Source organism: Staurois parvus, unplaced genomic scaffold (assembly GCF_062004578.1).
Source record: "Staurois parvus isolate SC_StPar_1 unplaced genomic scaffold, SC_StPar_1.0 ptg003770l, whole genome shotgun sequence".
Lineage (NCBI taxonomy): Eukaryota > Metazoa > Chordata > Amphibia > Anura > Ranidae > Staurois > Staurois parvus.
The window spans coordinates 20,366-39,239 of NW_028321566.1; the positions used below are offsets into that span (position 1 = coordinate 20,366).

Below are 18,874 nucleotides of genomic sequence, written 5' to 3' on the forward strand. Positions count from 1 at the left end.
TATGATATACTCCTGACCTCTGCACTGTGTACTATATATGATATACTCCTGACCTCTGCACTCTGTACTGTATATGATATACTCCTGACCTCTGCACTGTGTACTATATATGATATACTCCTGACCTCTGCACTCTGTACTGTATATGATATACTCCCGACCTCTGCACTCTGTACTATATATGATATACTCCCGACCTCTGCACTCTGTACTATATATGATATACTCCCGACCTCTGCACTCTGTACTGTATATGATATACTCCTGACCTCTGCACTCTGTACTATATGTGATATACTCCTGACCTCTGCACTCTCTACTATATGTGATATACTCCTGACCTCTGCACTGTGTACTATGTATGATATACTCCTGACCTCTGCACTGTGTACTATGTATGATATACTCCTGACCTCTGCACTGTGTACTGTATATGATATACTCCTGACCTCTGCACTGTGTACTGTATATGATATACTCCTGACCTCTGCACTCTGTACTGTATATGATATACTCCTGACCTCTGCACTCTGTACTGTATATGATATACTCCCGACCTCTGCACTCTGTACTATATATGATATACTCCTGACCTCTGCACTCTGGGCTTTATATGATATACTCCTGACCTCTGCACTCTGTACTGTATATGATATACTCCTGACCTCTGCACTCTGTACTATATATGATATACTCCTGACCTCTGCACTCTGTACTATATATGATATACTCCTGACCTCTGCACTCTGTACTATATATGATATACTCCTGACCTCTGCACTGTGTACTATATATGATATACTCCTGACCTCTGCACTCTTTACTGTATATGATATACTCCTGACCTCTGCACTCTGTACTATATATGATATACTCCCGACCTCTGCACTCTGTACTATATATGATATACTCCTGACCTCTGCACTCTGTACTATATATGATATACTCCCGACCTCTGCACTCTGTACTGTATATGATATACTCCTGACCTCTGCGCTCTGTACTATATATGATATACTCCTGACCTCTGCACTCTGTACTATATATGATATACTCCTGACCTCTGCACTCTGTACTATATATGATATACTCCTGACCTCTGCACTCTGTACTATATATGATATACTCCTGACCTCTGCACTCTGTACTATATATGATATACTCCCGACCTCTGCACTCTGTACTGTATATGATATACTCCTGACCTCTGCACTCTGTACTATATATGATATACTCCCGACCTCTGCACTCTGTACTGTATATGATATACTCCTGACCTCTGCACTCTGTACTATATATGATATACTCCTGATCTCTGCACTCTGTACTATATATGATATACTCCTGACCTCTGCACTCTGTACTATATATGATATACTCCTGACCTCTGCACTCTGTACTGTATATGATATACTCCTGACCTCTGCACTCTGTACTATATATGATATACTCCTGACCTCTGCACTATATATGATATACTCCTGACCTCTGCACTCTGTACTGTATATGATATACTCCTGACCTCTGCACTCTGTACTGTATATGATATACTCCTGACCTCTGCACTCTGTACTGTATATGATATACTCCTGACCTCTGCACTCTGTACTATATATGATATACTCCTGACCTCTGCACTGTGTACTATGTATGATATACTCCTGACCTCTGCACTGTGTACTGTATATGATATACTCCTGACCTCTGCACTCTGTACTGTATATGATATACTCCCGACCTCTGCACTCTGTACTATATATGATATACTCCTGACTTCTGCACTCTGGGCTTTATATGATATACTCCTGACCTCTGCACTCTGTACTGTATATGATATACTCCTGACCTCTGCACTCTGTACTATATATGATATACTCCTGACCTCTGCACTCTGTACTATATATGATATACTCCTGACCTCTGCACTCTGTACTATATATGATATACTCCTGACCTCTGCACTCTGTACTATATATGATATACTCCCGACCTCTGCACTCTGTACTGTATATGATATACTCCTGACCTCTGCACTCTGTACTGTATATGATATACTCCTGATCTCTGCACTCTGTACTATATATGATATACTCCTGATCTCTGCACTCTGTACTATATATGATATACTCCTGACCTCTGCACTCTGTACTATATATGATATACTCCTGACCTCTGCACTATATATGATATACTCCTGACCTCTGCACTCTGTACTATATATGATATACTCCTGACCTCTGCACTCTGTACTATATATGATATACTCCTGACCTCTGCACTATATATGATATACTCCTGACCTCTGCACTCTGTACTGTATATGATATACTCCTGACCTCTGCACTCTGCACTATATATGATATACTCCTGACCTCTGCACTATATATGATATACTCCTGACCTCTGCACTCTGTACTATATATGATATACTCCTGACCTCTGCACTCTGTACTATATATGATATACTCCTGACCTCTGCACTATATATGATATACTCCTGACCTCTGCACTCTGTACTATATATGATATACTCCTGACCTCTGCACTCTGTACTATATATGATATACTCCTGACCTCTGCACTCTGTACTATATATGATATACTCCTGACCTCTGCACTATATATGATATACTCCTGACCTCTGCACTCTGTACTGTATATGATATACTCCTGACCTCTGCACTCTGCACTATACATGATATACTCCTGACCTCTGCACTCTGTACTATATATGATATACTCCTGACCTCTGCACTCTGTACTGTATATGATATACTCCTGACCTCTGCACTCTGTACTATATATGATATACTCCTGACCTCTGCACTCTGTACTATATATGATATACTCCCGACCTCTGCACTCTGTACTATATATGATATACTCCCGACCTCTGTACTATATATGATATACTCCTGACCTCTGCACTCTGTACTATATATGATATACTCCTGACCTCTGCACTCTGTACTATATATGATATACTCCTGACCTCTGCACTCTGTACTATATATGATATACTCCTGACCTCTGCACTCTGTACTGTATATGATATACTCCTGACCTCTGCACTCTGTACTGTATATGATATACTCCTGACCTCTGCACTCTGTACTATATATGATATACTCCTGACCTCTGCACTCTGTACTGTATATGATATACTCCTGACCTCTGCACTCTGTACTATATATGATATACTCCTGACCTCTGCACTCTGTACTATATATGATATACTCCCGACCTCTGCACTCTGTACTATATATGATATACTCCTGACCTCTGCACTGTGTACTATATATGATATACTCCCGACCTCTGTACTATATATGATATACTCCTGACCTCTGCACTGTGTACTATATATGATATACTCCTGACCTCTGCACTGTGTACTATATATGATATACTCCTGACCTCTGCACTGTGTACTATATATGATATACTCCTGACCTCTGCACTGTGTACTGTATATGATATACTCCTGACCTCTGCACTGTGTACTGTATATGATATACTCCCGACCTCTGCACTCTGTACTGTATATGATATACTCCTGACCTCTGCACTCTGTACTATATATGATATACTCCTGACCTCTGCGCTCTGTACTATATATGATATACTCCTGACCTCTGCACTCTGTACTATATATGATATACTCCTGACCTCTGCACTGTGTACTATATATGATATACTCCTGACCTCTGCACTCTGTACTATATAAGATATACTCCTGACCTCTGCACTCTGTACTGTATATGATATACTCCTGACCTCTGCACTCTGTACTATATATGATATACTCCTGACCTCTGCACTCTGTACTATATATGATATACTCCCGACCTCTGTACTATATATGATATACTCCTGACCTCTGCACTCTGTACTATATATGATATACTCCTGACCTCTGCACTCTGTACTGTACATGATATACTCCTGACCTCTGCACTGTGTACTATATATGATATACTCCTGACCTCTGCACTGTGTACTATATATGATATACTCCTGACCTCTGCACTGTGTACTGTATATGATATACTCCCGACCTCTGCACTCTGTACTATATATGATATACTCCTGACCTCTGCACTCTGTACTATATATGATATACTCCTGACCTCTGCACTGTGTACTATATATGATATACTCCCGACCTCTGCACTCTGTACTGTATATGATATACTCCTGACCTCTGCACTCTGTACTGTATATGATATACTCCTGACCTCTGCACTATGTACTATATATGATATACTCCTGACCTCTGCACTCTGTACTGTATATGATATACTCCTGACCTCTGCACTCTGTACTGTATATGATATACTCCTGACCTCTGCACTCTGTACTATATATGATATACTCCTGACCTCTGCACTCTGTACTGTATATGATATACTCCTGACCTCTGCACTGTGTACTATATATGATATACTCCCGACCTCTGCACTCTGTACTATATATGATATACTCCTGACCTCTGCACTCTGTACTGTATATGATATACTCCCGACCTCTGCACTCTGTACTATATATGATATACTCCTGACCTCTGTACTCTGTACTATATATGATATACTCCTGACCTCTGCACTCTGTATTATATATGATATACTCCTGACCTCTGCACTCTGTACTGTATATGATATACTCCTGACCTCTGCACTCTGTACTGTATATGATATACTCCTGACCTCTGCACTCTGTACTGTATATGATATACTCCTGACCTCTGCACTCTGTACTTGGTTCTCCCCCTTAATGTTGGAAGCCGTGTGGCTTGGCGTGGTACAGATGTGTGGGGGGCGGGGCACGTTTGCTGCACCCCTGGAAGCAATTTTAGGGGGGACCCCACACCGTCTCTGAAGGGGAACATCGAACTTTTCCACGACTTCCCATACAGATTCCAGGCCCCCCCCCCAAGCATGGCATTTAAAGGATTTGTCCGTTTTCAGAGTCGCCCTTTCAGCTGCATTAAAAGATCTGATCTTCTGCTCTGTGGGATCTGATCTTCTGCTCTGTGGGATCTGATCTTCTGCTCTGTGGGATCTGATCTTCTAGTCTGTGGGATCTGATCTTCTAGTCTGTGGGATCTGATCTTCTGGTCTGGGGAATCCGATCTTCTGCTCTGTGGAATCCGATCTTCTGCTCTGTGGGATCTGATCTTCTGCTCTGTGGGATCTGATCTTCTGGTCTGTGGGATCTGATCTTCTGCTCTGTGGGATCTGATCTTCTGGTCTGTGGGATCTGATCTTCTGCTCTGTGGGATCTGATCTTCTGCTCTGTGGGATCTGATCTTCTGCTCTGTGGGATCTGATCTTCTGCTCTGTGGGATCTGATCTTCTAGTCTGTGGGATCTGATCTTCTGGTCTGTGGGATCTGATCTTCTGGTCTGTAGGATCTGATCTTCTGGTCTGTGAGATCTGATCTTCTGGTTTGTGGGATATAATCTTCTAGTCTGTGGGATCCGATCTTCTGGTCTGTGGAATCCGATCTTCTAGTCTGTGGGATCTGATCTTCTGGTCTGTGGGATCTGATCTTCTGCTCTGTGGGATCTGATCTTCTGCTCTGTGGGATCTGATCTTCTGGTCTGTTGGATCTGATCTTCTGCTCTGTGGGATCTGATCTTCTGGTCTGTGAGATCTGATCTTCTGCTCTGTGAGATCTGATCTTCTGGTTGGTGGGATCTGATCTTCTGGTCTGTGGGATCTGATCTTCTGGTCTGTGGGATCTGATCTTCTGCTCTGTGGGATCTGATCTTCTGCTCTGTGGGATCTGATCTTCTGCTCTGTGGGATCTGATCTTCTGCTCTGTGGGATCTGATCTTCTGGTTTGTGGGATCTGATCTTCTGCTCTGTGGGATCTGATCTTCTGGTTTGTGGGATCTGATCTTCTGCTCTGTGGGATCTGATCTTCTGGTCTGTGGGATCTGATCTTCTGCTCTGTGGGATCTGATCTTCTGCTCTGTGGGATCTGATCTTCTGGTTTGTGGGATCTGATCTTCTGCTCTGTGGGATCTGATCTTCTGCTCTGTGAGATCTGATCTTCTGGTTGGTGGGATCTGATCTTCTGGTCTGTGGGATCTGATCTTCTGGTCTGTGGGATCTGATCTTCTGCTCTGTGGGATCTGATCTTCTGCTCTGTGGGATCTGATCTTCTGGTTTGTGGGATCTGATCTTCTGCTCTGTGGGATCTGATCTTCTGGTCTGTGAGATCAGATCTTCCTTTGTATGTTCGTCATTTTTCGGCATGGATGGTCCTCGGCATTGGCCGCCTAGCCCCGGGCTGTCCAGCAGAGACGGGAATTTTGCTGGCACAGTGAGTTCTGGGTGGCAGACAATGAGCGTCGGGTCAGTCTATGAAATGTGCTGACGGTGGGGAGTCGGTGAGGTAATGTCTCCGGGTGTAATCCCCTCCCCCGGCACACGGTAATCCCCCTTATTACTCTGGGGGGTTATATAAAGGGGAAGGGTGACCAGTGCGGCTTACAGGTCTGTCTTCACCTCTCAGTCATGGACATCACCATCCAGCACCCCTGGTTCAAGCGTGCTCTGGGGCCCTTCTACCCCAACCGACTCTTCGATCAGGTCTTTGGAGAAGGATTGTTTGACTACGACCTATTTCCTTTCCTGCCTTCCACCATCAGCCCCTACTACAGGCAAAGCCTACTCCGAGGATTCCTGGACTCCGGCATCTCTGAGGTGAGGAGCATCCAGGGGCCCCTGTCATACCCGTCACTTATTCAAGGGTCTCCAGACTGCGGTCACCCATACAGTAGTCTCCATCATGAGCTAGGAAGGGTCCAGGAAAGTCCCCCATCCTGCGGACAAAGGGTACAAGAAAGTCCCCCATCCTGCGGCCAATGGGTCTAGGAAAGTCCCCCATTCTGCGGACAAAGGGTCCAGGAAAGTCCCCCATCCTGCGGACAAAGTGTCCAGGAAAGTCCCCCATCCTGCAGACAAAGGGTCCAAGAAAGTCCCCCATCCTGTGGCCAGAGGGCCTAGGACAGTCACCCATACAATGACCTACATCCTGTGGTAAGGCGGTCTCATAGACCCACCTATACAGTAGTCTCCATCATGTGCTAGGAGGGGTCTAGGAAAGTCCCCCATCCTGCGGACAAAGGGTCCAGGAAAGTCCCCCGTCCTGTGGCCAGAGGGTCTAGGACAGTCACCCATACAATGACCTACATCCTGTGGTAAGGCGGTCTCATAGACCCACCTATACAGTAGTCTCCATCATGTGCTAGGAGGGGTCTAGGAAAGTCCCCCATCCTGCGGACAAAGGGTCCAGGAAAGTCCCCCGTCCTGTGGCCAGAGGGTCTAGGACAGTCACCCATACAATGACCTACATCCTGTGGTAAGGCGGTCTCATAGACCCACCTATACAGTAGTCTCCATCATGTGCTAGGAGGGGTCTAGGAAGGTCCCCCATCCTGCAGCCAGAGGGTCCAGGAAAGTCCCCCATCCTGCGGACAAAGGGTCCAGGAAAGTCCCCCGTCCTGTGGCCAGAGGGTCTAGGACAGTCACCCATACAATGACCTACATTCTATGGTAAGGGGGTCTTATAGACCCACCCATACAGTAGTCTCCATCATGAGCTACGAGGGGTCTAGGAAAGTCCCCCATCCTGCGGACAAAGGGTCCAAGAAAGTCCCCCATCCTGTGGCCAGAGAGCCTAGGACAGTCACCCATACAATGACCTACATCCTGTGGGAAGGGGATCTCATAGACCCACCTATACAGTAATCTCCATCATACTCTAGGAGGGGTCTAGGAAAGTCCCCCATCCTGCGGACAAAGGGTCCAAGAAAGTCCCCCATCCTGCGGCCAGAGGCCCTAGGACAGTCACCCGTACAATGACCTACATCCTGTGGTAAGGCGGTCTCATAGACCCACCTATACAGTAGTCTCCATCATACTCTAGGAGGGGTCTAGGAAGGTCCCCCATCCTGCAGCCAGAGGGTCCAGGAAAGTCCCCCATCCTGCGGACAAAGGGTCCAGGAAAGTCCCCCATCCTGCGGACAAAGGGTCCAGGAAAGTCTCCCGTCCTGTGGCCAGAGGGTCTAGGACAGTCACCCATACAATGACCTACATCCTATGGTAAGGGAGTCTCATAGACCCACCCATACAGTAGTCTCCATCATGAGCTAGGAGGGGTCTAGGAAAGTCCCCCATCCTGCGGACAAAGGGTCCAAGAAAGTCCCCCAGCCTGTGGCCAGAGGGCCTAGGACAGTCATCCGTACAATGAACTACATCCTGTTTTAAGGGGATCTCATAGACCCACCTATACAGTTGTCTCCATCATACTCTAGGAAGAGTCTTGGAAAGCCCCCCAGCCTGTGGCCAGAGGGCCTAGGACAGTCACACATACAATGACCTATATCCTGTGGTAAGGGGATCTCATAGACCCACCTATACAGTAGTCTCCATCATACTCTAGGATGGGGTCTAGGAAAGTCCCCCATCCTGCGACCAGAGGGTCTCGGACAATCACCCATACAATGACCTACATCCTGTGGTAAGGGGGTCTCATAGACCCACCTATACAGTAGTCTCCATCATACTCTAGGATGGGGTCTAGGAAAGTCCCCCATCCTGCGGCCAGAGGGTCTAGGAAAGTCCCCCATCCTGCAGCCAGAGGGTCTAGGACAGTCACCCATACAATGACCTACATCCTATGGTAAGGGGGTCACTCACACAATAGTCTCCGTCTTGAGGTCAAAAGAATCTGAGAGAGTCGCTCATAAACAATGGTCCACATCCAGGGCCATCTTATAGCATGGGCATGCGTAGGGGCCCTAGGTACATGGGGGGCCCTGCAGTCCCCCCCTTCCCCAGCAGGAGGGGCTGATCAGTGCAGCCGGAGGGGGACATAACTGGAAGCAATCTTCTGTGTGGTTCAGCTGGGACTGCCACAAAAGATGGGTTCTAGTCATTTCCTCCACCTGCCACACTGATCACCCCGGTCTGCCCACAGTCGGATTCCCCCACTGCCTGGGACCCCCTGTGTGCCCCCCACAGTGCTGTCGGCTTCCCTCCTCTCCTCTCTTCTCCAGACACCTGCTGTGGGTGATCTTCAGGATAGAGAGCTGGGGGAGGGGCCAGTAAATGCAACAGTCCTCATCCTGAAGTCAGAGGGGCCCAGAAACGTCATTAATGACCTCCATCCTGCGGCCAGAGGGTCTGGGAAAGTCACCTACACAATGGCCTGAATCTTGCAGTCAGAGGGATCTGAGAAGGTTGCTCGTACATCCTCCATCCTGCTGTTGGAAGAGCCTGGGAAAGGTCCATCACAGAAGAATCTTCATCCTGCAGAGGGATCTGGGAGCGTCACCTATACAATGGTCTACTTCCTGTGGTCACATGGGTCTGATAGACTCACCCATACAATAGTCTCCATCCTGCAGTCAGGGGGTTCTGAAAGGGTCACGCATACAATGGCCTTCATCTTGAGGTCTGGATGGATCACCCATATTATGGTCTTCCTCTGAGGTCAGAAGAGTCAGGAAGAGTTACTCATACAATAGTCTCTATCTCTGGTCTGAGAGATCCAATCATTCATTGTTCTTCAGCCTGTCATCAGAAGGCTTTAGTTATATATATGATTGTCTCCATCCTGTGGTCCATGGGGACCTGGGAGAGCCACTCATACAATAGTATCCATCCTTTGGTCTAGGAGAGCCACTCATACATTGGTCTCCATCCTGTAGTCTCGGGATCTAGGAGAGTCACTCATACATTGGTCTCCATCCTGTAGTCTCGGGATCTAGGAGAGTCACTCATACATTGGTCTCCATCCTGTAGTCTCGGGATCTAGGAGAGTCACTCATACATCGGTCTCCATCCTGTAGTCTCGGGATCTAGGAGAGTCACTCATACATTGGTCTCCATCCTGTAGTCTCGGGATCTAGGAGAGTCACTCATACATCGGTCTCCATCCTGTAGTCTCGGGATCTAGGAGAGTCACTCATACATTGGTCTCCATCCTGTAGTCTCGGGATCTAGGAGAGTCACTCATACATCGGTCTCCATCCTGTAGTCTCGGGATCTAGGAGAGTCACTCATACATTAGTCTCTATCTCATGGTCTGAGAGATCCAGTCATTCATTGTTCTTCAGCCTGTCATCAGAAGGCTTTAGTTATATATATGATTGTCTCCATCCTGTGGTCCATGGGGACCTGGGAGAGCCACTCATACAATAGTATCCATCCTTTGGTCTAGGAGAGTCACTCATACATCGGTCTCCATTCTGTGGTCAGAAGGCTTTCATTGAGTTACATTTATGATTGTCTCCATCCATGGGGACCTGGGAGAGCCACTCATACAATAGTCTATATCACGGGTGTCAAACTGGCGGCCCTCCAGCTGTTGCCAAACTACAAGTCCCATGAGGCATTGCAAGATTGACAGTTACAAGCATGACTCCCAAAGACAGAGGCATGATGGGACTTGTAGTTTCGCAATAGCTGGAGGGCCGCCAGTTTGACATCCCTGGTCTACATCCTATGGTTTGGAAGAGCCACTTGTACATCAGACTCCATCCTGTGGTCCATGGAGACCTGGGAGAGCCACTCATACAATAGTCTACATGCTATGGTTTGGAAGAGCCACTCGTACATCAGACTCCATCCTGTGGTCCATGGGGACCTGGGAGAGCCACTCATACAATAGTCTACATCCTACGGTTTGGAAGAGCCACTCGTACATCAGACTCCATCCTGTGGTCCATGGGGACCTGGGAGAGCCACTCATACATCAGTCTCCATCCTGTAGTCTCGGGATCTAGGAGAGTCACTCATACATTAGCCTCTATCTCATGGTCTGAGAGATCCAGTCATACAACGGTCTCCATTCTGTGGTCAGAAGGCTTTCATTGAGTTACATTTATGATTGTCTCCATCCATGGGTACCTGGGTGAGCCACTCATACAATAGTCTACATGCTATGGTTTGGAAGAGCCACTCGTACATCAGTCTCCATCCTGTGGTCCATGGTGACCTGGGTGAGCCACTCATACAATAGTCTACATGCTATGGTTTGGAAGAGCCACTCGTACATCAGTCTCCATCCTGTGGTCTGTGGGGATCTGGGAGAGTCACTTATACAATAATCTCTATCTCATGGTCTGGGAGAGCCACTCGTACATCGTTCTCCACCCTGGACAGTTCTCCATCCTGTGGTCTGGGGGAGGGGGTTCCAGCAGAGTCACTCATACAATTGTCTCTATCCTTCGGTCTAGGAGAGCCACTCATACATCGGTCTCCATCCTGTGATCCAGGGGAATCTGGGAGGTTCACTCATACAACAGCCTGCATCCTATGGTCCTGGGGAGCCACTCATACATTGGCCTCCATCCTCTGGTCCAGGAGAGTCACTCATACAATAGTCTCTATTCTTTGGTCTAGGGAAGCCATTATACATCAGTCTCCATCCTGTGGTCCATGGAGGTCCAGGAGAGTCACTCATACAGATGTCTCTATCCTTCGGTCTAGGAGAGGCACTTATACATTGGTCTCCATCCTGTGGTCCAGGGGGGTCCAGGAGAGTCACTCATACAATAGTCTCTGTCCTTCGGTCTAGGAAAGCCACTTATGCATCGTTCTCCATCTTGTGGTCCATGGAGGTCCAGGAGAGTCCCTCATGCAAATGTCTCTATCCTTCAGACTAGGAAAGCCACTTATACATCGTTCTCCATCCTGTGGTCAGAAGGTTTTGGTTGAGGTACATATATGGGTGTCTCCTTCCTGTGGTCAGGTGGGATCTGGGAGAGTCTCATAGATCTTCATCTTTCAGTCAGAGTGGTCTGGAGGGGTCCCGAAGAAATATTCTTAATTCAGAGGTTAGAGGGGTCTGGGAAAGCTATCAATTCAATGGTCTACATCCTATGGTCAGTGAGATGTTTCTGGACAAGGAAAAATTGCATCCAATATCTGAACAATCTAAGATTCTACACAGACATTGGTCGAGTACAAGTCGAGAGGACTGTAGTTATCAGCCTAGTAGAGGAGGTCTCAGTAGATGGATGCCTCCTGACCTCTTTCTTCGGTGGCTATTCTCTGGCTGATCATCTGGCCTTTGGTCTGCTATGGGGCATAAGGGGCCTTGGAGGGTCTGCTATCTTCTTTTGGGTGGTCATGAGTCTCTGGGTACCTGGGATAAAACATAACATATTGTCCTCGTGTACAAGCTTTACGTACTGACCACGCTTCCTCCTCATAGGTGCGTTCAGATCGTGACCGTTTCACCATTAACTTGGATGTGAAGCATTTCTCCCCCGACGATCTGACTGTGAAGATTTTGGACGACTTTGTGGAAATCCATGGAAAGCACAGCGAGAGGCAGGTGGGTGTCGGAATAGGTTGGGTGACATCATCATCACAGGTCAATGATTACTGACATCACAGTTGTAGCAGATACAGTTCCACAAATTGTCTTTATGCCACATGTGTGTTGGCCCTGTGGGAAGAGTCAGTTGTTTCTTTTCTACATTTAAGTGTTCTGGTCTGAAGTCCTCTAAAGACCACCATGAGTGGTCTCCAAACTGAAGCCTTTTGCTTGCTTTTATCCAGCCTTTGGGGCACTGTTTCAACCACTGACACCAGAAACTGGGCATGTGTCCTCCCATTAACACCAACAATTGGGCATATGTCCTCCCAGTGACACTAACAATGTGGCACAATCGTTGTCACCGACACCAACAATTGGACATATGTCCTCCCAATGTCACCACCAATTGGGCATATGTCTTCACATTACCACCAACAATGAGGCATATGTCCTCCCAGTGACACCAACAATGGGGCATATGTCCTCCCAGCGACATCAAAAATGGGGCACGATCCTTCTTACCAACACCAACAATTTGGGCATATGCCGTCCCAATGACACCAACAATTGGGCATATGTCCTCCCATTACCACCAACAATGGGGCATATATCCTCCCATTACCACCAACAATTGGGCATATATATTCCCATTACCACCAACAATGGAGCATGTGTCCTCCCATTACCACCACCAATTGGGCATGTGCCCTCCCATTACCACCAACAATGGGGCATGTGTCCTTCCATTACCACCAACAATGGGGCATATATCCTCCCATTACCACCAACAATGGGGCATATATATTCCCATTACCACCAACAATTGGGCATGTGTCCTCCCATTACCACCAACAATTGGGCATGTGTCCTCCCATTACCACCAACAATTGGGCATGTGTCCTCCCATTACCACCAACAATGGGGCATGTGTCCTCCCATTACCACCAACAATTGGGCATGTGTCCTCCCATTACCACCAACAATTGGGCATGTGTCCTCCCATTACCACCAACAATGGGGTATGTGTCCTCCCATTACCACCAACAATTGGGCATGTGTCCTCCCATTACCACCAACAATGGGGTATGTGTCCTCCCATTACCACCAACAATGGGGAATATGTCCTCCCATTACCACCAACAATGGGGCATGTGTCCTCCCATTACCACCAACAATGGGGAATATATCCTCCCATTACCACCAACAATTGGATATGTTCCCTCCTATTACCACCAACAATGGGGCATGTGTCCTCCCATTACCACCAACAATGGGGAATATGTCCTCCCATTACCACCAACAATGGGGCATGTGTCCTCCCATTACCACCAACAATGGGGAATATGTCCTCCCATTACCACCAACAATGGGGTATGTGTCCTCCCATTACCACCAACAATTGGGCATGTGTCCTCCCATTACCACCAACAATGGGGTATGTGTCCTCCCATTACCACCAACAATGGGGAATATGTCCTCCCATTACCACCAACAATGGGGCATGTGTCCTCCCATTACCACCAACAATGGGGAATATATCCTCCCATTACCACCAACAATTGGATATGTTCCCTCCTATTACCACCAACAATGGGGCATGTGTCCTCCCATTACCACCAACAATGGGGAATATGTCCTCCCATTACCACCAACAATGGGGCATGTGTCCTCCCATTACCACCAACAATTGGGCATGTGTCCTCCCATTACCACCAACAATGGGCATGTGTCCTCCCATTACCACCAACAATGGGGCATGTGTCCTCCCATTACCACCAACAATGGGGCATGTGTCCTCCCTTTACCACCAACAATGGGGCATGTGTCCTCCCATTACCACCAACAATTGGGCATGTGTCCTCCCATTACCACCAACAATTGGGCACAATTGTTCTCACCGACACCAACAATTGGGCACGTGTCCTCCCACTGGCACCAATGAAGGGGCAAAATTCCTTCTAATGACATCAATGATGGGGCACTGTTCCTACCACTGACATCAACGATGGGGCATTGTTTACTCCCACTGACACCAGGACATTTTTTTTATTTCAACTGGCCTCAATCCAGCCCTTCCACAGTCTGAAGGACAGGATACTGGCCCTTTGTTTAGAAAGTTTGGAGACCCCTGATCTATATCATGGAAGATTCTGGAAGGACCAGGATGAGGGAGGACGGCAACTGCTTGTGAATGACCTTCGTATTATGGCAAAATGCTGACGTTTCACTCCAACGTACGATGAATCAGGTCCGTCAGACTGCTGATGACTTCACAGAGGTCCTACACCAATATTAGCCAAGTACTGACATGTTGCAGACTGTATGTGGTGGTTTGGATTTAGGGGCGGGGTTATATACATGTATTTTTAGAATATAACAGCTTTATGTTGTCTTCTTCAGATATGCCAATGCCATGCTCTGTGGGGTCTCACCTAAACAATCCTTTCAATGAGTATCCAACTAGACAGGACCCCACACTACAGCTGGTAGATCTAAAGAAAATTGTACAATTGGACTGTAACTAGCATTTCCGACCTTTCCTTTAGCCATGGGAGCCATCAAGGTGACCCGTCATGCTCTATGGGGCCATGGGAGCCATCAAGGTGACCCGTCATGCTCTATGGGGCCATGGGAGCCATCAAGGTGACCCGTCATGCTCTATGGGTTCCTAATAAGATGACGTCACTTGGGCTCATGCACTGACCTATCTCGCTCTCTCCACCAGGATGACCATGGCTACATTTCCCGTGAGTTCCACCGCCGCTACCGCCTCCCCTCCAGCCTGGACCAATCCTCTATCAGCTGCTCACTCTCTGCTGATGGCATCTTGACCTTTAGCGGACCAAAACTGATGTCAAGCCTGGACTCCAGCCACAGCGAGAGGCCTATCCCTGTTTCCAGAGAGGAAAAGCCCACTTCTGCCCCCTCCTCCTAAATATGAGGGCCCCGCTGAGCTCTGTCATCATAACCTGTACCCCTTCTTATCCAGCTTTCTACCCCAAGTCTCTGCAGACATCTCTGTACGGATCACAAGGCCAAATATTCAATAAATGTTTCCTCAACCAGCTTTTTGTGTCTGTCACTCACTGGGGTGACCATTCCATGAAGGGTAATGATTCTATGGGGGCAGGATGATGGTGGAGGTATCTATAATCACCAATGATGGTATTGATAGGCCTCTATGGTGAAAGGTGACAACAAAGAGTAATTACGCTCCCAAGGATCCTCTGAACTGCGTTCCATTATTCCTCCTGGTATGCTGAGATTTCTGGGCCGGTATACAGGGTGGGATATGGGACAGTGGGTGAAAATGGAAACTTCCCCAAACTTCCTATCATTGGTTTTCCATTGGCATTCCAATTCATCCCAAAGGTGTTCAGTAGGTTCAAAGCCCATATACAGACAAAAAATATGTTTTGCCCCTGCAGTGGGGCTATGCCTGCGAGGGTCAATTGCTGGTTTTTGTCTCCAGGATTAGAGATATACCCCCCCCCATGGTCTAGCAGTCTTGTGTGGTGGACTGTTCCTAGGGTTATCAAGCGCATAGCCCTTCTCTGCTCTTTGCCGTTGAAACTGAGGATCGGGTGAGCATAGGCTTTCTACTCTTCGCTGGACAAAACATGCAGAAAACATTTTTTGTTGCCCGGAGCTGGGCTTTAAGGGCAGGTACTGATGTTGGATGGGAAGACGTTATACTAAAGGTCTTCCAAAAGTAGGGTTGAGATCAGAGCTCTGTACAGGACACTGGAGTTCCTCCACAGCTAACTGGTCAAACCATGTCTTTATGGAGCTGGCTTTGTACACGGGGGACAATCATGGGGGAACAGAAAAGGGTCTTCACCAAACTGGTCATCCATGTCTTTATGGAGCTGGCTTTGTACACGGGGGACAGTCATGGGGGAACAGAAAAGGGTCTTCACCAAACTGGTCATCCATGTCTTTATGGAGCTGGCTTTGTACACGGGAGACAGTCATGGGGGAACAGAAAAGGGTCTTCACCAAACTGGTCCTCCATGTCTTTATGGAGCTGGCTTTGTACACGGGAGACAGTCATGGGGGGACAGAAAAGGGTCTTCACCAAACTGGTCATCCATGTCTTTATGGAGCTGGCTTTGTACACGGGGGACAGTCATGGGGGAACAGAAAAGGGTCTTCACCAAACTGGTCATCCATGTCTTTATGGAGCTGGCTTTGTACACAGGAGACAGTCATGGGGGAACAGAAAAGGGTCTTCACCAAACTGGTCCTCCATGTCTTTATGGAGCTGGCTTTGTACACGGGAGACAGTCATGGGGGGACAGAAAAGGGTCTTCACCAAACTGGTCATCCATGTCTTTATGGAGCTGGCTTTGCACACAGGAGACAGTCATGGGGGAACAGAAAAGGGTCTTCACCAAACTGGTCATCCATGTCTTTATGGAGCTGGCTTTGTACACAGGAGACAGTCATGGGGGAACAGAAAAGGGTGTTCACCAAACTGTTATCGAAAGCTTGGAAGAGCACAATTGTCTACAATGTGTTTGTATGATGGAGAATTACCAGGACCCTCCTCTGGAGACACTTGAACTCAATTGTGCTCTTGCAGCCTTGTGGTAACAGTTTGGTGAAGACCTTTTCTGTTCCTCTATGACTGTCCCCTGTGTACAAAGCCAGCTCCATAAAGACATGGATGACCAGTTTGGTGTGGAGGAACTCGAGTGTCCTGAACAGAACCCTGACCTCAACCCTACTGAACACTTTTGGGATGAATTGAACCTTTTTAGGTCCCTTGCACACTCAGTCAAAATAACATTTGTGAGGTCAGGTACTGATGTTGGATGTGAAGACCTGGATCACCATCGGAGTTCCAGCACATCCCAAAAGGTGTTCAGTAGGGTTGAGGTCAGGGCTCTGTACAGGACACTGAAATTCCTCCACACCAAACTGGTCATCCATGTCTTTATGGAGCTGGCTTTGTGCACAGGGGACAGGAAAGGGTCTTCACCAAATTATTTCCACAAGGTTGGAAGAGCACAATTGTCTCCAATGTCTTTGCATAATGAAGTGTTACCAGGACCCTTCACTGGAGACAACTGAACTCCATTGTTTGGAGGGGTTTCTACATCCTTTGGACCATAAAGTGTGTCCATTAGAAGTGAGATGATCCTATTACCATTATTGGTAGAGTTCTTTGATCATGAACCTCCAGGACCAGGACTGATGTTGGATGGGAAGACCTGGATCACTGTCAGCATTCCAGCTCATCCCAATGGTGTTCAGTAGGGTTGAGGTCTACAATGTCATTGTATGATGGAGGATTACTGGGACCCTTCACTGGAGGCACTTGAACCCCATGATTGGGAGTGGGATTCGCATACCTTTTACCCTTGTAGTGTATACATAACATTTTCTCTCCTATATAACACCCTACAAAAGCCTTCACCAACCAATCCCCATACAGACAAGGAGACATTGCGAGTCATCTACGAAAAGAAAACCAAATGTCCACTTTTACCTCAGCTTAGTGAATGTGCAGAAAATTCACTTTGTGAACAACACCCAATCACTGAAAGTTTATTCCCGGCATCGACTACTCTTTCAGTAAAATAGAACTTACTGAGATGAGGTGTGAACTGTCCTCCAGTCAGTTGGAGGTCATGTCCTCCTGTTCTTGATTTTGGTTTCATGTTGAAAATCCCGCCCTCCTGAACTGTATTCCCCTCCTTGATGTATGTAAAGGATTCAGCCATGTCTCCCCTTTCCTTTCTCTCCTCCAGACTGGACATGTTAGGTTCCTGAAGGTTCTCCTGATATACTTTATCCCCCCCCAAGACCTTCCACCATTTGTGTTCCCCATCTCTGGACTTGTTCTATCCTATCAATATCTTCATGTAAGTGAGATCTCCAGAACTGGACACAATATTCTATATGAGGTCCAACTAGAGATCTATATAGAGGAATCGGGACCTCCTTCCTCCTGCCGGTGACCCCTCTATTGATATAAAGATCTATATAGAGGAATCAGGACCTCCTTCCTCCTGCCGGTGACCCCTCTAGTGATAGGATCCATATACAGGAATCGGGACCTCCTTCCTCCTGCCGGTGACCCCTCTAGTGATATAAAGATCTATATAGAGGAATCAGGACCTCCTTCCTCCTGCCGGTGATCCCTCTAGTGATATAAAGATCTATATAGAGGAATCAGGACCTCCTTCCTCCCGCCGGTGACCCCTCTAGTGATATAAAGATCTATATAGAGGAATCAGGACCTCCTTCCTCCTGCCGGTGATCCCTCTAGTGATAGGATCTATATAGAGGAATCAGGACCTCCTTCCTCCTGCCGGTGACCCCTCTAGTGATAGGATCTATATAGAGGAATCGGGACCTCCTTCCTCCCGCCGGTGACCCCTCTAGTGATAGGATCTATATAGAGGAATCAGGACCTCCTTCCTCCCGCCGGTGACCCCTCTAGTGAGAGGATCTATATAGAGGAATCAGGACCTCCTTCCTCCCGCCGGTGACCCCTCTAGTGAGAGGATCTATATAGAGGAAT

General features: G+C 47.3%; 1 protein-coding gene across 1 annotated transcript; it reads left to right on the plus strand.

Moving 5' to 3' along the window:
- Positions 1–6,490: 6,490 nt before the first annotated feature.
- On the plus strand, positions 6,491–15,407 carry LOC149427428 (alpha-crystallin A chain-like). The gene is made up of 3 exons (XM_089668048.1): positions 6,491–6,713; positions 12,235–12,357; positions 15,068–15,407. The coding sequence occupies exons 1-3, from the start codon at positions 6,525–6,527 to the stop codon at positions 15,275–15,277; spliced, it is 522 nt and encodes a 173-aa protein (XP_089524174.1). The 5' UTR covers positions 6,491–6,524; the 3' UTR covers positions 15,278–15,407.
- Positions 15,408–18,874: the final 3,467 nt, after the last annotated feature.

Bases quoted from the DNA above. Each gene is read 5' to 3' on its own strand.
- LOC149427428 (XM_089668048.1), top strand. From the start codon at position 6,525: ATGGACATCACCATCCAGCACCCCTGGTTCAAGCGTGCTCTGGGGCCC. The intron at 6,714-12,234 runs GTGAGGAGCATC...TCCTCCTCATAG, and splicing joins TGGACTCCGGCATCTCTGAG to GTGCGTTCAGATCGTGACCG. The intron at 12,358-15,067 runs GTGGGTGTCGGA...TCTCTCCACCAG, and splicing joins GAAAGCACAGCGAGAGGCAG to GATGACCATGGCTACATTTC.